General features: G+C 50.2%; 3 protein-coding genes across 3 annotated transcripts; 2 read left to right on the forward strand and 1 right to left on the reverse strand.

Annotated features, from left to right (window-relative positions):
* Positions 1-1,624: 1,624 nt before the first annotated feature.
* ccdc88aa (coiled-coil domain containing 88Aa) lies at positions 1,625-21,781 on the forward strand. Its single transcript, XM_067259155.1, has 28 exons — positions 1,625-1,687; positions 1,792-1,883; positions 3,663-3,768; positions 5,751-5,820; positions 6,258-6,316; positions 6,534-6,617; positions 7,410-7,550; positions 7,922-8,085; positions 9,304-9,385; positions 10,126-10,284; positions 10,899-11,045; positions 11,202-11,346; positions 11,514-12,116; positions 12,304-12,509; positions 12,821-13,015; positions 13,347-13,474; positions 13,703-13,844; positions 13,990-14,163; positions 14,594-14,755; positions 15,007-15,284; positions 15,539-15,682; positions 15,829-16,015; positions 16,176-16,321; positions 17,072-17,164; positions 17,324-17,565; positions 19,079-19,321; positions 19,616-19,681; positions 20,080-21,781. The coding sequence occupies exons 1-28, from the start codon at positions 1,625-1,627 to the stop codon at positions 21,183-21,185; spliced, it is 5,427 nt and encodes a 1,808-aa protein (XP_067115256.1). The 3' UTR covers positions 21,186-21,781.
* A 350-nt stretch (positions 21,782-22,131) lies between these two features.
* On the forward strand, positions 22,132-23,872 carry mettl26 (methyltransferase like 26). The gene is made up of 6 exons (XM_067259509.1): positions 22,132-22,462; positions 22,696-22,858; positions 22,977-23,036; positions 23,146-23,213; positions 23,339-23,417; positions 23,513-23,872. The coding sequence occupies exons 1-6, from the start codon at positions 22,269-22,271 to the stop codon at positions 23,567-23,569; spliced, it is 621 nt and encodes a 206-aa protein (XP_067115610.1). The 5' UTR covers positions 22,132-22,268; the 3' UTR covers positions 23,570-23,872.
* A 386-nt stretch (positions 23,873-24,258) lies between these two features.
* Positions 24,259-26,072, reverse strand: wfikkn1 (WAP, follistatin/kazal, immunoglobulin, kunitz and netrin domain containing 1). Its single transcript, XM_067259676.1, has 2 exons — positions 25,920-26,072; positions 24,259-25,797 (listed from the first exon to the last, which is right to left on the reverse strand). The coding sequence occupies exons 1-2, from the start codon at positions 26,070-26,072 to the stop codon at positions 24,259-24,261; spliced, it is 1,692 nt and encodes a 563-aa protein (XP_067115777.1).
* Positions 26,073-27,059: the final 987 nt, after the last annotated feature.

Consider the following 27,059-nt stretch of genomic DNA (forward strand, 5'->3'; position numbering starts at 1 on the left):
CAGGATGACCGGACCTCTACTTCAGAGAACAACTAGCCATAGGCGACACAACCCAAGAAGCGTCCGTCTGGAAAATTGTTGTTTCTTATCTTAAACGCATGGTGGCGGCATAACCGCACATTCGTCACTGGGATGTTTCTCAAACTCTTCATTGATACTTGGAATTTAGCTTTTGAGTTCAGAGTTCCAATTATTAATTTACAAATAAACCCAAATGTTTGATTTGTTCAATGACCAATCTGATGCAGTTCAGTTAATCATATTTCTTTGTTTAAAATATTGATAGAAGAGATCACAACAAACGTTTGTCTATAATCAATCTGGATCCACCACATAACTCAAAACAAGGGCCGTGCACCAGCGCCGGTCGATAGAGAACATTCTACCAGTTTGTCATTGTTAAAACATGTTAACTATTAAGAGCCTAACAGGAACAATATAGATCTAATTAGTCGTCTCTTTTTTTTTATCAGTCCCACTTGTAATGTATAGGCCTACATCCTAGAAGAAGTAGCTCTAGTTATCACTGCGTGTGATAACGTAAATGTTGCACAGCTTCCTATCTTATCGATAGCTAATCGAATAGAAGGACAATTCGATCCTTTCTAAAAACTTGTGAAATGTGCAGTCCCACGGGTGTAGGTTATGGACGCTCCATTGTGAAAGAGTGAAAAGGGCTCTGCTGGCTGCTGCATCAGTGATGAGTAGGGGTAGGGTGGGGTGGTGGTGGGTACCGTTGTTATGGCAACAGATTAAGGTCAGAGATATTTTAGACGGCTCCATTAGCACATTTTGCAAGTGCGGTGGATTCAATGCTCTCTGGAGTTTTTGATGTGTGGGAAAGCTATTAAGACATGTGAACACGAAGAGTTTAGGTCAGTTTGGGGTAATAGCTTAGTTGCCACATTGTGTCCATATAATTAGCCTGGTGATTTTATTTATTGCTTTTGAAAGACTCTACACAGGCTGTATAGCCTTATGTGGGCGATAGCCTGTAGTTTAACTGTAGCGTAAGTCTATCACCAGCGCAATAAAAAATTATATATTTCACAAAATAAAAGGTCAAGCTGTGAAATTGTAACCTAAAGTTTCAAAAGCGTGCGTGCAGGAGGGGGATGAGGGAGAACCATCGTAAGAGAGGAGGAGAGAGGGAGGGAGGGGTGCCAGAACTGGTGATGCCTTTGCAGCATATCGGATCGACCACAGACAAGGATGTGCGTAAATGTTGCGGGAAAATACCGATGGAATTCTTTTTAAACAATGCCTTGTCGCGGCTAGATTGCTGGGATTTTTTCAAATCATTTGATGGATCTGTAGTAAGTTTACACGCTTTCTGACCAAGGACGCCTACAGTTCATTGCGGTTTTGCTGCGGCTGCAGCAGGGAGCTACTTAAATTCTCAAATAGTTTTACTAACGCAACGGGATCCCTATCGACCACAAGAAATGCTGCACCGGCTTCCTTACAATGACTGTGTTTTGTGTTTCATTCACAACTTTGTAGAAAGCGGATGGTCCGAATGAAGCTTGCTTTGTAGGCTATCTATAAAACAAGCCTCGTTTTCTTCTGAAGACAGGGCAAATGTCTGATTGAGGATTATAAACTGTCAATATTATCGATCGAGATGGAAAGCGAGGTTTTCCCCACCTACCTTAAGCAATTTATGCTGAGCCCGCTTGTCACTTGGGTAAGAACCGATTGATATGTTTGAATAATGTGCATGTTCAGATACAGTAGTAGCCTATGAATTGCATCAATTGACTGATTTCTCTCCTTTTTCTCTCTATCTAGGTGAAGACATTTGGGCCTATTGAGGGTACCACGCAATTGGATTATTCTGAGTTGCTGGACGGCGTCTTTTTGAACGAGATCATGAATGAAATGTAAGTTTAGGCCTTGCTTGGTGGCCGTTCACTGATACTGTCAATGTTGGCTTGCTGCCTGGATGTAAACTCCTGAACGCAAGATTGTCAGCAGTGCCCAGACTAATTTGTGTTTCAAAGGTGTAATAGTTTGACACAATGACCTATGTCTGTCTCACATTCTTTGACCTCGCTGTTAACTCCTGACAGCTCTGTATCCATAACTAGTATAAATTCATGTTGTCCGTTTTGTAACGCTATCTATAAATGTAGTGATTTTCTCCTGGTCATATTGGGTCACACTGTGTTTCATTTCAATGTTGTCAGACGTTCTTGTCCCTAGTTCCAGCTGTTTTCAATGCAGTATCAAGCCTCAAGTGACGACCTTTAACCAGGCAACATGTGCCCTCACAACAGTGCCTGCATTGTCAATTTTGACTGAAGGGGGAGTTTTGTGGTCTAAAAACTGCCTCGTTCTCCTGTCAAATGCTATTCAACTTTCCTGGAATGAGTTACTACATAATAGGTTTGGTAGTAGAGGTGTGTGTTGACCATAGTTGGTCATCATAACAAATCTACTAGTCTTTGGAGATTATGTGGGGGTAGATTATTTTTGGGGTGGCAGCCTTATGGTTCAGGGATTATCAGCACCTCTAATTACCCCAAACCGAAGGCCCTTTGTCAGTCTTTGGATATGACAGACAAAGAAGTGTGGTGTGTGGGGGTTGGGGGGGTGGTGGGGGGGTCAATATGAAACCCAGTGGTTGTATAACATCTCACTGTAGGTTACAGTAATACAGTGGTTTGAAATATGAGTGGACCATATACTGAGATTATGACAACACACATGCGTTTCCCAAGTGAGGAGGGAAAATATGATGACGCCATGTCCTGGAGGATAAAGGCGTCTGGCCAGACCAGCCAGGGAAGCCCAGCCCGGATCAGAATAACAGTTTGGAGAAGAAGACAGAACACAATGCTAGGCTGGGTTAGGGATAATCCCTTGGATTGGGAGACTCTCTGGGATTATAGAACCTTGTTGCTGGTGCTCTCAGGCAGAGAGAGAGAGAGAGGGGGGGGGGGGGGATGGTTGTGATGGAGATGGGACTGACTGATTGACTGGCCGACTGACTGACTGACTGGCTGACTGGCTGACTTTCTGGCAGAACTGCCTATACAGAAGCCAAGCTGTTTTAGGTCACTGTGTCTCTCTGTGGCCTGGGTGACCTGGCTGGCTGGCTGGCTGGTCCTGAATCTGTGTGCAAAACAGGTCATGTCAAACATGACAGCCGCAGTGACTAACCTGAGATTAGGCCACATGAGCTCAATCCTAATATCTTTCACAGTTCCTCACCATATACAGTACATTGTGTGAATTCCTCAGTATAAATTGTGGATTTACTGTAGGTGCCAATGGGAGAACATCTTTATATGTCTTGTGTGGTTCTCAATCCGAGGTCCAGTACTATAGCTAATGGAGGGACCATGGAATGTTTGTGTTTGAATGAAAGACTTGTTTCTGCTGTACGGTAGTTGTTTGGGTGGAGCAGGCCGATGCCAGCCCCCTTTGGCTGTGAATTCTCCTCAGTCCAATCCAGCCAGGAGGAAGAACGCAAGTCATGAGTCTAAAACAGGAATGAGATGAAAAGCTAATGTTGGGTTTAATGGGTTTTTTGAAGCCAAGGCTAACAGATACCGAGACAGATACAAGAATTCTCACCACAAACCCCTTGACAACTGTTTATTTTGCTTTTGTGTACTGTGACTGCATTCAGTAAATTATTTGTATATTGATTTCAGAAATCCCAAATCTTCTCTTGAGTGTGTAAACAAAGTGAACATGGACTCGGTTCAGAGAATCCAGAACCTGGCGGTTTTGATCCGTCAAATCAAAATGTATTACCTGGTGAGTTCAATATTTCTGTCCCTGTTTTTCCATCCTAAAACTTTCAGCTCATAAACTCTGTCTACCAGACATTCCTCTGTCTTATACTGTATGGAACATTGAAATATATTTCAACAGCTGGTCCGAATGGTCACTCAGTGTTATCACACACATTCACGGGCTGGGACACAAACACACACACACACGAAGACGCACACTTTCACTGACCCACACACAGGCTTAAAAACACGCATGCAATCTTCCTTTTCTTCATTCTCTCTCTCTCTCTCTCTCTCTCTCTCTCTCTCTCTCTCTCTCTCTCTCTCTCTCTCTCTCTCTCTCTCTCTCTCTCTCTCTCTCTTTTTCACACACACACACACAGAGATGCACATCCAGAAACACGCACACCCAGGCAAGAGCTTTTTTTTTTTTAACCAAAGCAAGGTTTAATTCTCTCTACAGGGAGTAGCTCTGTGCACATCTGTCCCTCTGTCCCCCTCCTCCCCTCAGCCTGGACTAGCCTGGCCTGGCATGGCCCGGTACATCAGCCTGTCAGCCAGGCTGTTCTTAAGACGCCTGGCCTAAATATCATCATCCACCCAGTAAACATCTGTGCGTCCACCAGTGTGCCCAGTTGCAGAGTTACAGGCTGTGTGTGTGTGTGTGTGTGTGTGTGTGTGTGTGTGTGTGTGTGGGTTATAGACTGCAGCACTGCAGTGACCCAGGACACACAGCTTTGAAATGACCCCATTTGAAACCACCAGGCCGTATCATCTAGTCCACTAGCATGTTCTGTAGGATAGAGCTAGCTTCTGTGGTAAATGAAAAAGATGTGTGACATTAGAGGCAACAAAACAGGATTGGGGAGACCGCTGGTCCTCTGTGCGCTTCAGGGATTAGGAAAATCGCATTTCAGATAAACATCGGAAATCACCCTTTTCGCCATGGCTGTTGGTATGTTTTTATAGCTAACGCTGCATCATTGACAGGGATTGATTGTAGCAAAAGCACTGGGCGTATATCCATTTGCAATGAGATAGACTTCAGCATCGCTCGCCTATCTCGCCACAAACGGATTGGCTGGCTCTGTTTTGAAACAGTGAGACAGACCGTCCCTGAGACTCTGATATATATATCTTTGAGGAGCCCTGCCTCTCATCCAAGTGATGTGCCCTCCCCAGAGGCAGGATGAGAGTCTGGGGACTCCGATCACGCCGAGCTCTTACTCAGCAAAACAAGGGAAAAGAAAACACAGAGTTGAAGCAAAATCACTAATTACTTACAGACTCAGGTGGCAAGTGAAGCTGCAGCCCACTCCAAATCAAATCTAAATCTTTCGGTAACAATACACTATAAAGAAAATAGGATTGGTAATCTTTCTGACCTAGGCTTGTAGACTTTTAGAAGGAAGAGAGAAGGTGGCACAGCATCCAGTCTAGTATGCTAAACATTCCTCCTAGGTAATGGGTGGCGTTCTGTGGAAAATGTGACTGCTTCACCTCCCTAAAGCTGGGCTAGTTTCCCCAGACTGGAGCTCTCTCACTGGGGAGTTTGTAATAGTTTCCTCAACTTCAGGGGGTCACTCCATTTCTCCTGAGGAGCATTTAAACATCATCATTACCATGCCACACACACACACAACACACACACACACACTATACACCCACTCCAACCTCCTCAACAGTCCCCAAACGAAAATGAGAAGGCAACAGCAGTGAAAAAAAAAGAAAAAGCCCTTGAGTCATTATGTCCCCTTTCCATCTGCAGGCATCCATGCTACATTTGTCTAAGGGGAGCGCTAGCCAGCTATACATACATAACCTTTCTTCCTGAGCTAGCTATGGCTTGACCCCAAACAGCCGTCTTTGTGCTCCCGTCTCCCGATGGAAACTCCCTTTATCTGCCTGCTCTCCTCCTCCTCCTCCTCCTCCTCCTCCTCCTCCTCCTCCTCCTCACCACCCCCCCCCCCCTCCCTTCTCATCGCTCTTTCTTTCCCTCCGTAGGAGAATCTGAGGCAATTGATCGTGATCCCTCCTCCTAACGTGCTGCTACTTGGGAAGTCACCTCACTCTGGTAGGTCTGTTCTCTGACGAAGCCCTCCTCTTCTCTGGCCCCTTCATTTCACTGCTGGTCGTCCGTGTCGAGGAAGAATCAGAACTACCGTATGATTCCACTGTGATGTGTTTGCCTTGAAGGGGGATGGTTTCCCTTCAGCGCCCTCGGTAATGAGAGGTGTGTGATTAAGATTGGTTTGTGCTTGTAGATTCTCTCGACTCAAATCAGTCTTCGCACTAGGATGTGCTTCCCCAGTACCTACTCACCCTTTTCCCTTGGGACATGTATCATTGCGTCTCACTTCCCATCAGGGTGATGTGCCTGTGTAGCATTGAGGACTGGGAGGGCTCGGGCGTGGCATGACACTAATTCACCACACCGCCTTTCCAGTTCCAACCTCTCTCTGCCCTTTTATCTCTCACTTCCAATATAAAATTCATTTTTTTTTTTGTCAGAGCAAGGCCTGGAGGAGATGAAGAAGGTGTTGCTGTTGCTGTTGGGATGTGCTGTCCAGGTAAGTGTGTGTGTGTGTGTGTTTCGGGGGATGTGGGTGGGGCGGGGAGGGGACGCAGTGTGTCATTGTGAGTGTGTGTTTGTTTGTGTTTTTAATTCCGATATTAAGATTGGGGAGACCTTGGTTTCACCCCACTAACAGGATGTCCGCTCCTCAGGCTATCCAGACTCATTTCCACTCGAATCTCTCCTTCTCTCTCGCGCCCCGTCTTTTTTAGTGTGAGAAGAAAGAGGAGTACATTGAACGGATCCAGACACTCGACTTCGACACGAAAGCTGCCATAGCAGTTCACATCCAAGAGGTATCTAATACAGTCACTCTTTCTGTCTGTGTGTGTCTCTGTGTGTGTGTGTGTATGTGTTCCTTTAGTTTTTCTATTTTGAAATCCTTCTCCTCGGTGGTGGAACATGCTGGAGGGTGACCTATGCTCACAGCAATCATTTACGTTTCATGTTTCAGTTTCACCCTCAGTTTCATGTCCTTTGTGCAGGGTCATAAATACATTTCTAAACAGATATTTCTCCAGTTGCACATAAGAATAACCAAACAATTTCCCTGAGGTAAACAAGATCACATGGAGTTAAAGTCATACGGGCTGAAAGGGGATGGTACCATAAATTCAACTGAATTACAAACAGACCCTTAGAAATCATTAGAATGCTCTGAAACGAACAGTGTGTATGAAACAATACATGCTCACAGAGCATGGAGATCTGTAGTACTTCAACCCTCCAGTGCAATCTTCAGGTCTGAAGGGGCAGAGGGCAGTGTGCAGACTGCCAAGTTTGGATCTATCAAGTGTGTTAAAAGAGACACTCCCGCACTGTTGTCGTGGTCACAACAGCGTAAACAAACAGTGTTCCAAACGTTGTACCTTGACACGCTGTTTTTGAAGGTCTAGGTTGTCTAGAAAGATTGTGAGATTCGGTCTTTCTTCGACCGTGGACGTTCAATCCAATTATATCATCACATTACATACGCAACCGATATCATTTGATTAGGTAATCCCAACGCTTATCAAACACTGTATATGGAGTCACTCTTTAGTACTTTGACACCTTCCCCTCCCCACCCTCCAATCTTGTCCAACCAGGTGACCCACTGTGAGGACAGCGTTCTGGACCTCCACTGGCTGGAGGCCAGCGGCCTTCACCCAGACGACCTGGAGACGGTGTCCAGGAACATGGCTCTCCACCTCAGACGGCTGGTGGAGCAGAGGGACTCACAGCTGGAGGTACTGACCCCGACACAGCCGCCCACGCAGAGAAAGGAGCGTGTTAGTAAAGAGATACAACCCCCGGAACTGCAGGGGATCGTTCGGATGCCTTGAAATGGAATCTGGTGTGACATGTAGTCCCGCCAGGACATCAAACGGTGTCCTGCGCTGTGGTCAGCGGTTAAGACGGCGATTGAAAGGCCTTGAGAGTGTGTCGCAACGCTAAAGATAGCATTGTCGTGTCAGACGTTTGACGGAGCTGTAGAAGTAAATGATTAGCTCTCTGTCCTAGTCCGACCTATGAAACGTTGGGGATGCAGTAGAAGAGACGTCAGGTGTTTGTGTCTCGCCCCACCTCACCCCCCCACCCCCCTACCCTCCCACCCCAGTCCATAGTGGAGCTCATGCTGGACAGGGAGAGCCCCCCGCCCTCCCCTCCAGACGCCCAGTCCCCCAGCGAGGGCCCCAGCGTGCAGCAGCCAGGCGCCCATCAGCACCTGGCTGTGGAGCTAGCCGACGCCAAGGCCAAGATCAGACGCCTGCGACAGGAGCTGTGAGTGGAAGACACGCACATGCACACACTTGTACTACACACACACATGCATACTCAGTCAGGTGGCTGAGCGGTTAGGGAGTCAGGCTAGTAATCTGAAGGTTACCGGTTTGATTCCCGGCTGTACCAAATGATGTTGTGTTCTTGGGCAAGGCACTTCACCCTACTTGCCTCGGGGGGAATGTCCCTGTACTTACTGTAAGTCGCTCTGGATAAGAGCGTCTGCTAAATGACTAAATGTAAATGTTCTCATTTACATACACACAGACGCTCATCTTTGGTCCAGATTTACTTTACACATACTTGGTTTACACACAGTTTTTTCCTGTGAGCATGGTTCAAGTGTTAGCCAACCGTGACATGGTGCCAATACGGGGTGGAGGAGAGAGAGATACGGATTGTCACACACACAAGCACACACACACACACAGGGTAAGATGCCTCAGGGGAGTTTGGCCCAGATTACTACAAGCCTTGGCAAGATCCATGGACTTGCAGCATTATTGACCCACATCGGCCATCCACTGTACGCTAAACACACACCCACACACACACACACTCACACACTCACATACCACCACTACCACAAGCACCACAATCCCCCGTTGAACTCACCCATCCCTCCATCTCTCTCATTGTCCCGGGGCTGTGCAATATCATAAAGCAACTCAACGCGGCATGACTTTGCGCTTTTCAATAGCAACAGCGCAGCACAGTGCTAGTGCTTTGTATGGGAAATGCAATAGCTCTAGGAAGAAGTACATTCTTGTCAACCAAATGATAGATCTGGCAAAAACAACAAGGATAATGGAAGCTCTCGGCTGTGAGAGATGAGGGCCTGTCACGCATAGCATGATGAAGCGGGAGAAACATGCTTCTCAGAGCAGATGAGGGTTAAGACAGGGTGGAATGGCGTGTGCTTGTGTGTGTGCTTGTGTGTGTGTGTGTGTGTTTGTGGCTGGGTGGGTGAAATCTGTCCAGCTTAGCTATCAAGTGCTTGTCATCCAATATCAGTCATCCACTGGAAAACACGAAACGACTCACTTTGTTAAAGGAATAGGATGGGGTTGTGGGATTATGTGTGTGTGTGTGTGTCCATTGGCAGCATGCCTAGCTGTGTGAGAATAAACAGTGTGTATGTATAACTATATAACTAGCGTGTTCAAACCACGCATACCACATAACTCTCTCTCCTTCCATCTCCATCCCCCGTTCCAGAGAGGAGAAGAGCGAGCAGGTGCTGGACGGCAGACAGGAGCTGGAGAACACCGAGGCTGATCTAAAGAGGCTTCAACATGAGGTAGACCAGGGGGCTAGCTTTATCTAGCATCTTCTAGCAGTAGTAACGGCATCCATACTATTAGGTGGCCCCAGGCTGGTCCCAGTACGTCGCCCGTCCAGTGCCACGCCCCCGCTGGGAGGCTCACTAAACACAACCCCTCCCCCTCCCTGGAGGTGACCTTGTAACCTTAACTCTTACTGACACACATTGACCCCCTTATCTGTACCATTGAGATTAACACAGAGATTAATGTACATTGTAGTTTAGTTTAGACGTGGGCTTAGTGACAGTGGCTATACTCTTCTGTTGTGGGACAACACGAAAGCTTAATGTGGATTTGCGCGCCAGGTTTCTGACTGTTTCATGTGAAAGTACAATGTTTAGTTCAGCATTTAGCCTGTATCAGAGAGCGAATGATACAATGACAATCGGGGGGGGGGGGGGGGGGGGGGGGGGGGGGGGGGGGGGGGGTCTTCTCCAGGGTGTAAAGTAATATTTACGATTACAGGTAAGAACGATATATAAATGTATCGACCCCCCCGACCTGTTGTTTTTACCTCTTTTGGGGGGGTCCAAGTCTTAATTAGGGGGGTCAAACCCCCCCGTAATTCGAACCCTGGCCTGTATGGTACACGTTTCATAGGTATGTTTCGTTTTTTCCCAATCGTTTTTTTTTCCTTTTGAGAAACACCAAGAAACACTCTTTGGCTGTCATGCCTATACGCCCTCACCTGCCCCCTGCGGGTGTTTTTTTCCAGAATGCGTCGTTGCTGGCAGACGCGCGGGCGGCGCGCGCCTACCGCGACGAGCTGGACGCCCTGAGGGAGAGGGCCATCAGGGCGGATAAGCTGGAGAGCGAGCTGGGCCGCACCCGGGAGAAACTGCACAACATGGAGTTCTACAAGACTAAAGTGGAGGTACGGCATGGAGGGAGGCAGTCCGGAGGCAGGCTATGCTCATGGGGGTGTGGAGGGAGGCAGTCTGGAGGCAGGCTATGCTCATGGGGGTGTGGAGGGAGGCAGTCTGGAGGCAGGCTATGCTCATGGGGGTGTGGAGGGAGGCAGTCTGGAGGCAGGCTATGCTCATGGGGGTGTGGAGGGAGGCAGTCTGGAGGCAGGCTATGCTCATGGAGGTGTGGAGGGAGGCAGTCCGGAGGCAGGCTATGCTAATGGAGGTGTGGAGGGAGGCAGTCTGGAGGCAGGCTATGCTAATGGAGGTGTGGAGGGAGGCAGTCTGGAGGCAGGCTATGCTAATGGAGGTGTGGAGGGAGGCAGTCTGGAGGCAGGGTATGCTCATGGGGGTGTGGAGAGAGGCAGTCTGGAGGCAGGGTATGCTCATGGGGGTGTGGAGAGAAGGCATGCTGGGCAGGGCTGACTCAGTGGGACGTCTGCGTTTGAATGTTTTCAAATCAAGTCGGTCGTCATTATCCAAACGTCATCGAATGCTGGAGGAGGATGCTGTGTTTCCTTAAGCGCCTCATAAATGCCAGTGGTTGTAACCGGATGTGTGTGTGTGTGTTTGCATCTACCAGGAGCTGAAGGAGGACAACCAGGTTCTCCTGGAGACCAAGGCAGTGTTGGAGGAGCAGGTGGAGGGCTGGCGAACACGCTCAGACAAGCTGCACCAGCTGGAGAAACACAGTCTGCTGCTGAAGGCCCGGGTCCACGACATGGAACAGGTAGGCTTTCTGACCGTCTAACAACCAAGAGTAAACAAAGAGTTTTGGGGTTCAAATATCAAGACCATCAGTGTCCCACCTCAGCCCTCCATTCCAGTTTTGAGATGTTTTCAGCTTTGGGAGTTTCTTCCTCTCTCACCCTCTCCTCTCCCCCAGGAGAAGGAGGTGGACAGGAGGCGTGTAGAGGAGCTGCAGGAGGAGAACCTGGCTCTGTGTCTGGCCCAGAGGAGGAGCATGGAGGAGTCCCAGCACCTGGGCTGGGAGCTAGAGCAGCTCTCCAAGAGCCCTGACAACACAGAGAGTAAGGCTCTGATCCGGTCTGATCCGGTCTGGTTCAGTCTAAACCTGTTAACACACGACATCGAGACGTTAAACTGTATCGTTTACCAACTACTTAAAAAGCCAGTTAGAATTCAATCATTTTGAAAGACGAACATAAGTGTGATGTGTGTGTGTGTGTGTGCGCAGGTCAGAAGTCCCTGAGCGAGGAGGTGAGCGAGAAGACCAGGAGTCGTCTGCTGAAGCTGGAGAAAGAGAACCGCAGTCTGCTCAGGACCATCGAGGACCTGAAGACCGTCTGTGGCCTCCGACCGCACCACGACCGCAACCACCCCGCAGCGGACATCTACGGCTCCACGCAGAGCACATCCTCCTTTGAGCATCCCCCGCTGGCCCCAAACGAGACAAGGGACACCGCCGCGATGGACGATGGCGACTCGTCGCTTTCCAACACGTCGGCGCTTCAACGCGCCCACGACGACGATGAGTCCGAGGCAGAGATCGCCCGGCTGGAGAGAGAGAGCGAGACCCTGGAGGAGAAGATGGACCCTTGGGATCAGGAGAAAGCTCAGCTGGAGGAGGAAGGGGACCTGAAAGACCGGACCCCCGACCTGGAAGCGCCGGAGAAAGGCTCTCCTCACTGCTCGCCCTGTTTCAAGAACAGCAGCCCTCTCTGGGGCAGCTTGGCGAGCCGCTCGCCCTACTCCTCCAAGCACACGGAGCGTCTGCAGGCCAAGTGCGGTGTGCTGGACACGGAGAACCAGCGCTTGCAGGCTGCCCTGGATAACACTGGTGGGTTTCTAGAGGATGGACGAAATATAACACTACTCACGTTTACATTTATTAATTTAGCGGACACTCATATCCTAATCAATGTATAAATAGGGATGAACGTGATATCTGTGGATGTGTTGATGATCGATCTCATTTTGAGATTGATGGAGCCCCCATTCATCCTTATTCCCTCCCTCTGGGCCAGGTCGTAAGCTCCAGCGCGTGGAGGCGGAGGTGCAGGAGCTGGAGGCGGAGAACCAGGCCCTGCAGGCGGGGCTGGAGGAGCTCCGGATCTCCTCCCGGAGGCTGGAGCAGCTGGAGGTGGAGAGCCGCACCCTGGAGCAGGAGGCCTCGGGCCTGGAGAGGGACAAGAGGAGGCTGGAGAAGGACAACCGCAGGCTCAAGCAGCAGGTCAGTGGTGGGGGGGGGGGGGGGGTGGAGGAAGTTGTGGAGGAGGAGGAAGTGGTGGGGGTGGAGGAAGTGGGGGTGGTTGGGTCAGAGTCTTCTGCATATGGGTTTGTCTTCGGGTGCCGTCGGTAGCCACACGAGTCCATGGTGCCTTTGATCAAGGAAGCGAATCCACAGATGAACTCGGGTCCTCTCATCCACACTGGGTGTTTGGGAGACGTCTTGGGTGTTCCGAAAGGCTTTACTCCCGGTCCCCCGCTTCAAGCGGATCACCAGAACAACAGTCTGACTGTGTCCCGTTCCGCCCCTCCCAGGCCGAGATCCAGGACGCCACCCTGGATGCGGCAAACGTGCGCGTGGCCAGCCTGGAGCGGGACGCCCGCGCCCTGGGGAAGGAGGCGGAGGGCCTGAGGGAGACGTCCGAGAGGGTGAAGGCCCTGGAGAGGGACAACAGGGAGCTGGCCAAGCAGACCGCCATCGACCACAGGACCCTGGCCACGCTCAGAGAGGTCAGGGTAGTTTGCTTGAATGAGAGGCCTGGCTATGCTGTGTCACGTCAGGGGTGTCTTGATGAGATGTGAGGGTCGGAGATATAACATTGGGATGAAAATTGTTGTCTTTTGTTTGTTCTCTGAGATTTGTGCATCGTTAAAGCCAGCTACAGTAACATTTCCTGATGACTCATTGCGCTGAAAGAACAAAGTGGATAAACATGAATAAAACATTTTCCTTCTGAAAAGTTACCTCAGATGCTCCAACTGATTGTTAGGGCTGTGTCTGTGTGTGCGGGCATGCGTGTGTGTGTGTGTGTGTGTGCGCGGGCATGTGTGTGTGTTGTAGGAGTTGGTGAGTGAGAAGCTGAAGAGCCAGCAGAGAGAGAATGAGCTGGAGAGGCTGGCCCACCAGCTGGAGCTGAAGGTGTTCAACCTGGACTCTCCAGCCAGCGATGAGGAGACCCCAGAGAGCAGGTAGAGATACAGGCTGCACAGACAGACTCCCTCCAACTGGTACATAGCTTTACAACTATGGCTGTGAGATGTGGACACTGAATAATATAACAGAAAAATATTGATATGTTATAATATTTTGAAACATTCTCCATATATACTTCTGAGCTATTAAGCTAAACAAATTCTTCAGTAAATGTTACAGGATTCTTGAATCTGCCAATACAATTGTGCTCTTCCACCCCCCAGTAGGTTCAAGATGCTGGAATCAGAGCTGGAGTCTTCCCTGAAGAGGTCCCTGCAGATCAAGGAAGACAAGATGGCCGCCCTTGAGGCACGTCTGCAGGAGTCCTCCACCCTCAACCAGCAGCTACGCCAGGAACTCAAGACTGTGAGGGCTTTTCAGTCTCAACCTCAAGAAATGTTTTAAAGAGGCTCTTAACATTAAAGAAGTGAAGATATCTGTCCCTCCCCCAAGAAAAAGGAACAATGGAACACTGTCTGACCTTTGACCCCTCTCTGTCTCTCTTCCAAAGGTGAGGTTGAATTACGAGGCACTGCAGCAGAGAAACGAGGAGGAGCGGGCGGACGCTGGCTCCGCCCCCCAGAGGGAGAGTGGCAGGGCTGCCAGCGAATGGCAGCGGGAGAGCCAGGAGGCCACCAGGGAGCTGCTGCGGGTGAAGGACCGCCTCATCGAGGTGGAGAGGAACGTGAGTGGACGAGATTTATGATGGATCAGCTAGAAGGCCAGTCGGCAGTGTAAACACACAGTTTAGCTACGCCGGTTAACTTTTCTCGTCCTTCCATCCATTCTACTACTTTTTCATGTTCTTGTAGTGTTGGTATGATTGCCTTTTGCGTTACGCAAGACAGTGAGAGTGAACCAGAACCTGAATCAGTCTATAAACCAGTTCACAGTGAACCACAACCAGTTCATGAACAATGTGGGTCAACATACTGAGTAATCATATATTGATCCTGGCCCTCTCTTGTGGCCCACCCTCTCTCTCACCCTCTCTCTCTCTCTCTCTCTCTCTCTCTCTCTCTCTCTCTCTCTCTCTCTCTCTCTCTCTCTCTCTCTCTCTCTTAACCATTCTTCTCTCTCTCTCTCTCTCTCTATCTCCCTCCCCCCTCCCCCAGAACGCCACCCTGCAGGCGGAGCGCCAGGCTCAGCAGGCCCAGCGGACTCAGCAGGAGGCCCAGTCTGAGGGGCTGCAGGCCCAGATCCTGGCCCTGCAGAGGCAGACCGCCTCGCTGCAGGAGAACAACACGGCGCTGCAGACGCACAACGCCAACCTGCAGGTGGGGCCCTCCTCACGCACTCCCGCCACGCTCCTACCGGGACCTGCCGCATCGCAGAGCACTCTGAACAACTAAACATGACCCCCTGCTGTCCCCTCCCCCCCTCCCTCCATCCCTCCCTCCCCTCCCCTCCCCTTCCCTTCCCTTCCCTTCCCTTCCCTTCCCTTCCCTCCCCTCCCCTCCCCTCTCCTCCCCTCCCCTCCCCTCCCCTCCCCTCCCCTCCCCTCCCCTCCCCTCCCTCCGCGGCCCAGGTGGAGAAGTCCACGCTGAACTCCCAGAGCGCCTCCCTGCTGGCCCAGAACGCCCAGCTGCAGAGGCAGCAGTCGGCGGCGGAGGGCGAGCGCGAGGGCGCGACGCGGGAGCGCGAGGAGGCGCGCGTCGTCCACGAGCAGTTGCTGCGCGACCACGAGCGCCTGGCGGCGCTGCACGAGCGGCAGGCGCAGGAGTGCGAGGCGCTGATGGGGAAGCACGGCGGGCTGAAGCACGCTCACCGCAGCCTGGAGCTGGAGCACCGCACCCTGCAGGACAGGTACGCCCTCCTGGGACACCTCACGTCAGGGGAACTAGTTCTGGGAAAAGACTAGGCCTGGAAACTGACTAGTCCTGGAAAAAGACTAGTCCTGAAAAATGGCTAGCCCTGAAAAATTACTAGTCCTGAAAAATGACTAGTCCTGGAAAAAGACTAGTCTTGGAAAAAGTCAAGTCCTGGAAAAAGTCTGTGGGCCTACATTCGTGTCCTTGTGTGTCCTTGTGCGTGTGTGTGTGTGCGTGTGTGTGCTGCAGGTACAACACTCTGCTGCAGCAGAGAGCCAGGCTGGAGGGCTTGGAGAAGGCACTGAGGGAGGAGCAGGAGAAGATGGCCCTGGAGAAGGAGCAGCACAGGACCACCGCCTCCGAGTGCCGCAGGCTCCGGGACGAGAAGGACTGGTGAGGAGGACACACACACACACCATATAGACACACACACACCCCATATACACACTGTCCCTACACACACATGCAGCTCACTCTTGACACAAGCACGTAGACCTTCCCCACCTCTCATACGTAGATACTGTCTAATAATACTTCAGGCTGAACCAAACCTACCGCCAGCTGGTGAAGGACAATGAGGAGCTCCAAGCCGACCATAAGAGCCTGAAGACCCTGCTGAACAGCACCAAGCTGGACCAGACCAGGCTGGAGTCGGACTTCTCCAAGCTTAAGGATCAGTACCAACAGCTGGACATCACCTCCACCAAGCTCACCAACCAGTGTGAGGTACAGATTGGTTTTGATTGGAAATTCCAAGATTTGGATACCGAATAGTTTCTTCTTCACTGTTTTTGTAGTCATTTGTAGGCCGAGTAAAATCTGTTTGTGGATTTTCGATTGTCGTCAAATGAGCCGCTCGAGCTGAGGTTCCGTGTTCCGCGTGCAGCTTCTGAGACAGGTGAAGGGGAACCTCGAGGAGGAGAACCGGCATCTTCTGGACCAGATCCAGACCCTGATGCTGCAGAACCGGACCCTGCTGGAACAGACCATGGAGAGCAAAGACCTGTTCCACGTAGAACAGAGACAGTACATGTATGGAACCCTTACACGGCATCAGTGTCACACTTCAGCACTCAAGTTCTACTTCACAGTGTTCTATATACAACAGTATGCATGTTGACATATCTAGAAGTTTGGCTGTGTGCATGTAACTATCTCATAACTATCTCTTAAGACATCTGGAAGCATAACACGTTTTAGGAGAGTGTTGCTTGGGGAGTTATGTTGCCCCCTCTGCACCAACAACACAGACATAGCATCCTCATCAGTCTATTTAGGGGACCCAAAATATTCTGCTACTCTCTGAGCATACCCAGAGGAGCTCCCGGGTTAGCCCAGTCGTGGATTATTGATGCTGTCTGACATAAGTGATGTGCCAGGTTTCAAAACAAAATTGACTGACCTAAAATGATCTCGTTCTCTCTCTCTCCCTCCCTCCATCTCTCTCAACACATTGGCTTGGACCAGATGAATCTCACTCAGATAGTTGTCTGCTGTTAGCAGATCAAATATGAAGCCAGCGTCTAAAGCATGACAACTTTTATAGCTTCATTGTTTCTCCAAAAACCACAACTTTATTGTTTTGAGATGTTAAAGGAGCAGTCTTTCAGACACTTGTGACAGTTGAGCTAAATCAGACCGGTGGGTGTTTACTCCTGAATGTAAACACGTCCAGATCGCCCCTCCTCCTCTAACCTCTGGCTAATGCTAGCCTGGGTGTTATTTTTACTGTGAGACAAGTACTGTGTGTATCTCTCATTCGCTTCTGTTTCCTCCTCAAAGAGACAAACTGAACGAGCTGAGGAGGCAGAAGGAAAAGCTAGAGGAGAAGATCATGGACCAGTACAAGTTCTATGACCCGTCACCTCCACGCAGGTACCTGAAACGTGTTCCCTAACCACCGTCGTACATCACACAATCACACCGACTGCGCGTTACCGCCATGTCCGACAGCCAAATTCACACAGACTCTTTGAGAGAGAACGGGCCTCGAGAAGGACAAGTTCAAGCGGTCTCTCCCTTCCAACCCTCCAGGCGAGGGAACTGGATCACCCTGAAGATGAGGAAGCTGATGAAGCCTCGCAGCCGAGAGCGAGGGTCCGAGCGCACGCCCGGCTCCCCGCCCCCCACGCGCTCCGCCTCCAGGGAGGGCCCCCCCGGGGGCCCCGTCCCCTCCTCCTGCCGGGACGACGGCTCCTTCGTCGGCTCCGACGGCTCCGGCGGCTCCGCCTCCACCTCGGTGACGGACGCGCTCTCGCCGCGCCGCCGCAGCAGCAGTGAGTATAACCTCTCCGACCACACCAGGCCCAGGCCGGGCCACAATTGGCCGGGCAGAAATCTACTGCAGCTGTGGGCGGAGCTGTTTTCGACAGGGCCGTCCCACCGCCGCCTCCCATTGGACAGGGAGATAGGAGGCTTTTGACATCAGCCATTACGTCGTCATTTGAGAACGTTTCAGCACGAACTCTCCTATTTTTATAGATGCCCCTCCCTCCCAGAGGGAAAATAAACATCATAAAAATAAATGATCTTTCAGATAATCGAACGAAATCATTGCTTATCCCTTTCTGTCTTACTGAATAGTCTTCTTCTGCCCATACATGCATACATAAAGTACATGCAGTACACATATGTATACAGGATTGGATGACATGGCATGCATAAACCGACCATGTTTGTGAACACCCAAAAACCTGGCATGTCTACCCTGCTCTCTCTCGAAGAAGAAGAAGAAGTGTGCTTTCTTGCATTTCCTGTGTCAGTGTTGTGCGTTCACGTGTGTTCTCTTCATTCCACTCTCTCTCTCTCTCTCCCTCCCTTACTCCACCCCTTCCTCCCTCTCTCCCTCACTTACTCCACCCCTTCCTCCCTGTCTCCCTCCCTCGTCCCTCGCTCCGATTCCTCCACCTCTGCCTCCCTCGTGTTCACGCGTTGGCAAAGTGTCCGCCCTGAAAATCTTTCCCCTCATGAGGAACAGACTGAAGGACAGGGACAAAGTCAAGTCTGTCTTCCGTTCCTCCATGTGTAAGAAAACGCGACACAGTTGACCAATCGGTGCCTGCCGAACCTCATCTGGGCTGTCGTTTGTTTTGTTTTTTTGTGCTTTAACCTCATTAGCGCGCAGTGATTTCTTCCTTTCGTCGTGCCATGGTTGCTATTCACAGACGAGCTCGGCATAGTTTGCAGTGATTTAGACCACAGCTCTTTTAATCACTTTTCGCTAGCGATCTTTCATGGCGGCATTCTTGCATATATCATTATCAGTGCTAAAATGCAGCTACTGTATGAAGGTCAGCTGTCATGACCATTCCCTTCTGACATGAAAATCACACAACCAGACCATCCACCATCCAATGCCCATTATATTATCATCTATACAGAAGCTATGTCTAAATGTCTGTCTTCGGAAATATTTGACTGTATCTGCCCTCTGCATAACTATAGACTAACGGCATATGGAGAGCAGTTGGTTTCAAGGTTGCAGCACAGCACAGTCCACTCAGAGGTCAGGGGAATACTGCATTGCAGGAGTGCCTCGGAACTGCACGTGCTTCTGTTTCCCTGGGAGCAGCTAGCCAGGGGAACCAGAGGGGCAAGCCTTACAGATGGATAGAGTGTTTGTTTATTTATTTAATACTGTGTTTGTGTCAATGGGATAGCCTGAAAAGGGGGAGGGGTGGGGGGGATTGAGGACGTTTTTAAGGAAGCCACTCTGCATACTCAAATTCAACTCATTTCTCACTACTTCACTCCTCCCTCCTCACCCCCCCCCCCCCCCCCTCCTCCAAGCCCTTAATGACCTGATGGACACTTCGGCCCTGGCCGTGGACCAATGGGGTGCCAGCTCAGAGCAGCTGGAAGGGGAGGGGTCAGAGGGCGAGGAGGACGGGAAGGAGACGTTGACCTCTTCCTCCCTCACCTCCTCCATCTTGTCCATCATCCATCCTCATCACTCCGTCACCGCCACACCCTGCCATCTCACCACCAACAACACATCACCTGTGCCGGAATGTTCTGAGTTCTGGGTGTCAGGTACATACAGTGTTCTGAATACCGTTCCATTGGCTAACCTTTTCATATTCCGTTTCGTCATTGTATTGTTACATTCCGCAATTATTCCTTTTTATCTGTTGAGTATTTTATTCGATTTCTTTGCAGCAGGGATTGTTTTTTTGAGGCGGGAATGATAACATCTCAGTTGTTCTATTGGTGTGGCTTTTCCCCTTGCTTTTAACCAGAATCATGAAATAGCTACACCTCTGCATTCCTTAACACCCATCTGTCGGGGTGTCAATCTCTGACCTCTGACCCCATTCTGCTCCACAGACAAGGATTCTAACGACAGTGCCGTCCCATCTGGCTTCGATGACAACGATGACTTACAGAACCACGGTGAGCAATTAGACTGAGTGATTATTATGGGGGATTCGCCATGGCGATACAGATGAATAAAGCAGGAGTACGGGATTTAGGATGTAAATCCATCCGTCCAGCATAAACATGGCCTTGATTCAGATTAATCTCTGTTTTTCCAGAGTAGTCACCGGCGATATGAACGGCTTTGCAATGTTGCCACCTGTTGGCAGTGACATGTCATTACACTGGTTTTACAATGGCACAAAGGTTTCCTGTTAAATATGGCATTACAAAATGGCATGTCAAGGATATAATCTCACATGCAGTTGACAGACAATAAAACGCAGTCATGATTGGGATGTTCAATCCCTGAATTAGGGATATTTCAAAATTGGGGATACCAACATAACAACATTTCCCCCTGGTTTCTCCAGGTCTGAATGGCGTGGGGAGTCGTGCCCAGAGCGAGAGCAGCGGCGAGTTCAGCCTCAGCCTGGACAACGAGCCCTGGTCCAACGGCAGCAGCCCCATCCAGCACCCTCCCTCCCGCCGCTCCTCCTCCTGCCAGCCCCCCAGCGACGCCTCCACCCCCAGAAACGGCCGCCCTACGCACAGGGACAAGGCGTCCAAGGGCTCCTCCTTGCCCATGCCCATCCCCACCACGAGCACGCCTGGCGTGAGCCACTCCGCGCACAAACCGACAGAGGCGGGAAACGGGGACGCGTGGCCGTGCCGGAGGAGCGTCATCCGCCGGGGCTCGGGCGGGAAAATCGCCCGGCGCTCGTCCGCCGTCGAGACGGTCGGCGGGAAACCGGTCGAAGGACCTCCGGGCAAACCGGAGCAGACCCCCCCCCGAGCCTCCGCCTGCTCCGCGATCACGGTCCTCTACGTCCAGGGTAAGTCGTCCTCCACGTCGGGCTGCCTCAACTGCTTCTCCGCCCCGCTGGGGAAAGACGTCCGCCTGAGGGGGCTGCGCCCGCCGTCCACGCTGCCCAGGGCCAGCAGCGTCATCTCCACGGCCGAGGGGTCCTCGCGGCGCTCCAGCGTCAACAGCGACTGCAGGGTGGCGGGGGCCAAGATCGACCTCGCGATCTCGCCCGCCAACGGTATTCAAGAGATCGAGGATTGCGGCGAGGATTCAGCCAATCGGGACGAGCAACGGCACACGGGTTTGAAAGAGCCCGTGCCGCCAGTCAAGCCTCCCAGAGACCCAGCTGTGGCCGCGGCAGAATCTGAACTCAAAGCTTCCTGTGTGGAGTCTCTGTTTGGCTCCCCCTTCGATTTCACTGCGGTTTTCTCCGACACCATCTTCAGCGAGGCTGCGGCCGCCACTCACGCCGAGAACGAGAAGAACCAGACGTTCCTTTCTCTGAACCCTTCCCTTGTCCGGAACATCAGCTGCCCGCCCCTGAGGCCGGAGTCCACCGACAACACAGCTCAGCCACAGGACCAGAGCCAAACTGCTCAAAACCAAAATGGCCGCCACGACTGTGAAAACGAGAGGGAGGTTAGCGATGACAAGCATTTTGTTATTGCATGAATACGATCCTGATTTTGAGTTATGCAAATAAAAATACAGTTGCTATGCATCATTTGAATGTACTCTGAGTGAAGGAAAAGCTACATTTAAATGTTTTATTTTGTTGGGAGGGAATGGCAGTACTGACTAGGTTCCTTTTAGGAGTAGATGAAAGTAGAACTCCTTTTGCAGTATGTATTCACAACACTGTCTGTCTTTAAGATCCCTCAACTTTTAGATACAGTTTTGTACAAATCAAGCACTACACCATCCTATTGTTATGGGCTTGAATCACAAGTTTAAATGAAATATACTTGATATGGGTTTACCTTACCTTAATAGTAATACATTGTTAGTAGATCATTCCTCTGTTGCTATTACCTGGCTTAAGCACATTGACAATCCCACTTTGTGTATTTTAAGTTTGTTTGCCAAAACCCTTTTCAGTGTTGTGGAAAAGTATTTTTATGTATTTTACTTGTATTTATAAGCTCTTTTTGAGTGCGTCCTCAATACTCAAATGCACTTGTGAGTAACCTGCTCTGTTTTAATACAGTTGTTTTTTTGTTTGTTTTTTTGCCATTGTGTTATTTAGGCCTGGGAAAACTTTATCAAAACTTGCTCATTAAAAACATAGTGTTATATGTTGTAAAATAAAACATGTATCTGAATGTGTTATTTCGCTTAAATTGATAAATTTTAAAGTGATTGTCCAGTATAGATTTAAGGAATTAATAATAAATTAGGTAAGTTTATAATGTTAAAACGTTGTAATAATAACGCGATTTTGATTGGACCCGATTTTGTTACATATCAACCATGTGACAAAACGAGGAAGTTCCATGGGTACGCTTGTGGTGCACATTTGTTTGTCCCGGATGGGTGGAGTGTTCGATTAATAGCCAACATAGCACTAGAAACTGGAAAACACAACGCATTCGGACTACTTCTGAATATGAAACGTATAACCCCAGTGTTTCAATAGCAAACAACGAACGATTGCTGTTGTTACTGTACGTGCTGTGTAAGATACCTGCAGTTCGACTGGAGTGGTTGCAACGATTATATCTTTCAGCGCGGCGAGTGTACCCGGGGTTTGACAAGATGCTCAATGCCGCTGCTGCCGAGAGGAACAAGGAGCCCATTTTAGCGGTGCTACGGGAGTGTGTGGACACGAATAGACCATTGAACGCTCTTGAGATTTCCTCGGGTACTGGTCAACATGTCACTCACTTCGCACAATCCCTACGCAATATTCTATGGCAGCCGTCAGAATTTGATCGGCAGTCCATCGCCAGGTAATTTCAGAATGCATGCACTACCACGTACGTATTTTATATATTCAGATTGGAACTAGACGCTTCTCTCAAATGCACAAGGTTTAGCGACAGAGTTGGCGCGATGACAGAATAACGAATATCAGTAAGATTGCAATTTAATGAAGGGCTATACCCTTTCATTAGATGGAAAACAGTGCAATTGTTTTCTGGTGCACGTACGCATTGAGAACCGTCTCTTTTGTCCCCTGCAGTATAGAAGCGTACAGAGCACACTATAACCTGGACAATGTGAAGCCCGCCATCCACCTCGATGCCTCGCAGCCCAATGAACACTGGGCTGGGATCCAGCCCGAGTCTCTGGATCTAGTCCTTAACATCAACATGATCCACATATCTCCTATGGCCTGCACAGAGGTGAGAGGGCCCAGTCCTATGAATTGAGACCATCGTTTCCATGCATTTCAGATTATAATTATTTTTGTCGCTTTTCCGAGTGCTACTAGTCTTCTGTTGATACCCTTGTTACACACAGGGGCTGTTTAAAGGAACGGGCGCCATCCTAAAACCACAAGGGGTCCTGCTGACATATGGGGTGAATATAGCCTAATATTGATGAAGGCGTGCAGTGTTATATTTATGTTACAACACCGTGTGATAATACCCAGCTTGAGGTTGAAACGACGCTACTGCTGTGTTCGCAGCCCTATGCGGTGAACGGGCGGATCACCCCTCAGAGCAACATCGACTTTGACTGCAGTCTCAGGCAACGGTGAGGCAAGATTCCATAGGCGGCAAAAGTGTGAAAGAGAGAGAGGGACATCTTGACTTCAGTTGAGAATAGCTACTTATATGTTTCCCTCCCTCCTTCTATTTGTCTCTTTATGTTGGTTCAAGGTGCCCTGACTGGGGTCTCAGAGATGTCTCCCTGCTCAGTTCCTTGGCACAGAAGAGTGGCCTGTTCCTGGAGAAAGTGGTAAGGCCTTTCTAAACAAGTGCGGCTCAAGAAAGTGCGAATGTGTGTTTTGTACTTCCAAGGTGCCAGATTGTGACCGGTTTCTACCTGTTTAGGTCGACATGCCTGCCAACAACAAGTGTCTTCTGTTCCGGAAGGAAAGCTTGGTGTGAAGAATCTGCTATTATTCCTTCTGTTGATGCCACCTCAATCTGAGATTCTATTCCAGCTAATCACCATGCATTACTATGTCACTTCCTGCTCAGGATGACCAAGAATGAACATTTGACGAGTTCTTTAAACTAACTTGACCTATGACTTTATCCCTATCCACTCTAGTTCAGTTTGGTCCCAATATCCTCCATTCCGTAGTATTCACATTTCACAGAATACACTTGTGCACAGATTTTATACTTTGTATAACTTCAAACTGTATGGCTCACTCTTGTGCTTGAATAAAAATGAACACAAACAAGCATTCACAATATTTTCTACTTCATACAAGAGTAAAAAAAAGGGTTTTATTTTTGTAATACAACTTAATGGTTTAAAGAACAGGGATATTTACAATGAAAGGGAGTGATTTACCAAATGCTTTGTTGAGATTCTTCACAGTTGGTTATACATAAACATGACGTTTAGTGAAATGTAATACAAACACTTAACACGCCAACAAAAAGACACTCACCATGACTCACCATAATATTACCCTATTGGCAGTACTGGAAGGTCAGTACATGGCTACGTCAGTATGAGATGATCCACAACGTTACACATGATGCAACCGGCGTGTCTAATAACATAATTTACAATGATGACGTCAACAGTTACGATAACCCCCCTGTAGTCAAGGTGACCAGCATCAGTCCTGGAACCTGTGGAGCATCTGGCAGGTCTTCTTCCCTATCACCTCGCGGATCTTCTTCAGCCTCCGGTCTGTGATGGGTCTGACGTAGCTGTCTGGCTGGATCACGGCCATGCCGTCCTGCACTTCCCCCATCACCACCAGCAGGGGGCCCTCCTCCATGGTGATGTTGGGGCAGGGGCAGCCCCAGTCGATCTTAGCCAGCGTCACCTCCAGGTGCCTGGTGTTGAAGAAGGCCAGGCCCATCTTCTCGTCGCGCAGGACCTCGTCCAGGCTGAAGCGGGCGATCCCCGAGTCCAGGTCCTCGATCAGCTCCGTCAGTCGGCCCACGATGGCGAAGTCGCTTCGGCAGAGGCTGGGCACCATCTTGCCCTTGACGCGGCATGTCTTGCAGGGCCGGCTCTTGGCGCGGGGGCAGCTGGCCTCGCACTCCTTCTTGCTGCGGAAGCTGTTGGCGTTGCCGTGGCAGCCGCCGTACGCGAAGGCCTGGCATTGTTTGGAGAGGGAGTTCCAGGCCCAGCGGCCCTGCCACGACTTGCAGGGGCCCTGGACGGCGGGCAGGGAGCAGGTGCCCGCGCCCTCCCGCTGGCACGACGCCCGGCACTCTTCGTACGTCTGGAAGCGGTTGCGGCCGTCCTCGCAGCCGTTGTTGCCGAACGCCACGCAGGTGGCCTGCTTGCTGTCGTAGTACCAGTCCACCTGGCGCTCGCCGCCGCAGTCTCGCCGCTCCACCTCCGCCAGGCAGTCGGCGGGCGAGAACGGACGCCCCATGGACATCCCCAACTCCGGGTCCTCGGAGAAGTCGTCGGTGGCGCGCCGGACGACCGACAGGGGGTAGTCGGCGCGCAGGGCCCCGCCGCTGTTGCGGGCGATGCAACTGTAGACGCCCGTGTCCCACACCTGGGCGTTGTAGATGACCAGCTGACCGATGTTGGTGATGACCACGTTGCCGTACATCTGGTCGGGACGCATCACCAGGCGCTCCTTGCGATCGCTCTGCTTCTCCCAGGTGACGTGGGGCCGCGGCGCCCCGATGACGTCGCAGTGGAAACTCACGGTGCCCCCCACGTAGATGGACTGGTGGCTGGGGTTGGAGAAGAGCGTAGGGGGCATGGCGTCATCCAGGGAGGAGCTTGGGGTGGGGTTGGCTGTGGTGTCCTGGGGTAGAGGGCTGGCTTGGGGCCCAGCCAGGTAGAAGCGGCAGGTGACCACCGTGATGGTTACCCCTCGTACGCAGGCCTCGGCGTCCATATAGCAGCGGTTGAAGTAGGTGAGGCCGTCGGAGGCGCAGGTAAAGCTGGGCTCCTTCTCGCAGCGGTCCTGACACTTGCAGATGGGCTGGCCCTCCCAGATGTCACAGGTGGCCCCCTGCTGGCTGCAGATGAAGCCCTGGCAGGTGGCAACTGAGACCTGGTCCCCGCCTGCTCCATGCTCCAGGCCGTCCGGCTGGGCTGGTGTGCCATCAGAGAACCGGGCAGCCACACAGCTATTGAGCCCACACACGTTGGTGCAGCACTTCTCAAAGTCTGCGCAGTCCTGAGGAGAATATAAAATTGATTTTTTTTTTTTACTGGATTAAAGTATCTCCTAAATGACAAGATATGTACATTTCTTTAATGGAATTTTCACAGATAATTTAACGAATAGCAACGTCTAACCTCGTCGACGTTGCATTCCCTCTCGCAGGTGCTTTGTGCATCGACCCAGAGGTTGGCATTCAGCGTGTTCGGACAAACTCCTTGATGCTTAATTTGGACTCCTGTTAAACTTGCACTCGAAGCGTCCTGGGGCAATGCGCAAACCAAAATCATGAAAACGAGAATAATCCATCTGATTATTCTTAATAAAAGTCCCTCTGAACTAAGTACTTTTTGCCGAGGCGCATCAATCTTCACTCCAACCTCCCAATGTCCGACACAAGTTGTATGCATTATTACTTATTTGCCATAAAACACCAGCCACCTATTATTTCCATATCTCCGTCAGTTTCTCATGAAAGCAAACTCATTATTTCAAACCGCAATTGTTCCGTTTGTGCGTAACCAATCTGGGAACAAGTGGCAATTTGTTGCAAGATGAAAAGAATCTCTTCTTCTCAAATTGCAGATGAATAAACCATTATCCAGCAACATCTACCTACTCGACTCCATCGACTAAAGAAGTAGCCTACTTCAAAGTAACAAAACACAAAGTAAAAAAAAAACAGGATAGAATTGTGGCTCTATATTCCTTAAAAAATGACTTAAAACTCAATGTCGAAGCTTTAATTCGCTCCAAAACAAAAACGTGTCTCTGCATACGTGCGAAAGCAGACGTGCACAAAGAAAGAGAAACGCAATATTGGTGAGTGTGAATGGAGGTGGAAAGGGCAGCCCCTCTGACCGCCCCCGTGGTCATCCAGCGTCTGAAACTTTTACGAAGGAACACCATGCGCTAGGCAACTGGACAAACATTGTAAATACATCAAAGGAATCGTGGGGCCATGTAGGCAAGCTGTCCCAACAACCGTGCGCACGGGGCCAAACATTCCGGTGAGAAATCCAATGTTTCATGCGCCCAGACACAATTTATAGAGGTGATGCTCATAAACATTGTAATGACTGAAGGCTATAAGGAAGGGCATTTAATTTGCTTCTAGATTATTGACACAACGCATCCACTTTTTGAGCCGCATGCCCAAATTGCTTTTGGTTAGGGATGTTGATTTGGGGAAAATACAATTCTATAAACCGAATTGGCTTTCTGTCCTAATAGCTGCACTCCAATTTAAACCGAACGCAGGACATGACACAAATAGC

The sequence above is a fragment of the Osmerus mordax genome, chromosome 21 (genome assembly GCF_038355195.1).
Source record: "Osmerus mordax isolate fOsmMor3 chromosome 21, fOsmMor3.pri, whole genome shotgun sequence".
Classification (NCBI taxonomy): domain Eukaryota; kingdom Metazoa; phylum Chordata; class Actinopteri; order Osmeriformes; family Osmeridae; genus Osmerus; species Osmerus mordax.

Bases quoted from the DNA above. Each gene is read 5' to 3' on its own strand.
- ccdc88aa (XM_067259155.1), top strand. From the start codon at position 1,625: ATGGAAAGCGAGGTTTTCCCCACCTACCTTAAGCAATTTATGCTGAGC. The intron at 1,688-1,791 runs GTAAGAACCGAT...CTCTCTATCTAG, and splicing joins TGAGCCCGCTTGTCACTTGG to GTGAAGACATTTGGGCCTAT. The intron at 11,347-11,513 runs GTAAGGCTCTGA...GTGTGTGCGCAG, and splicing joins GAGCCCTGACAACACAGAGA to GTCAGAAGTCCCTGAGCGAG.
- mettl26 (XM_067259509.1), top strand. From the start codon at position 22,269: ATGCTCAATGCCGCTGCTGCCGAGAGGAACAAGGAGCCCATTTTAGCG. The intron at 23,037-23,145 runs GTGAATATAGCC...CTGTGTTCGCAG, and splicing joins GGGTCCTGCTGACATATGGG to CCCTATGCGGTGAACGGGCG. The intron at 23,418-23,512 runs GTAAGGCCTTTC...CTACCTGTTTAG, and splicing joins GCCTGTTCCTGGAGAAAGTG to GTCGACATGCCTGCCAACAA.
- wfikkn1 (XM_067259676.1), bottom strand. From the start codon at position 26,072: ATGATTTTGGTTTGCGCATTGCCCCAGGACGCTTCGAGTGCAAGTTTA. The intron at 25,798-25,919 runs GTTAGACGTTGC...TATTCTCCTCAG, and splicing joins GGGAATGCAACGTCGACGAG to GACTGCGCAGACTTTGAGAA.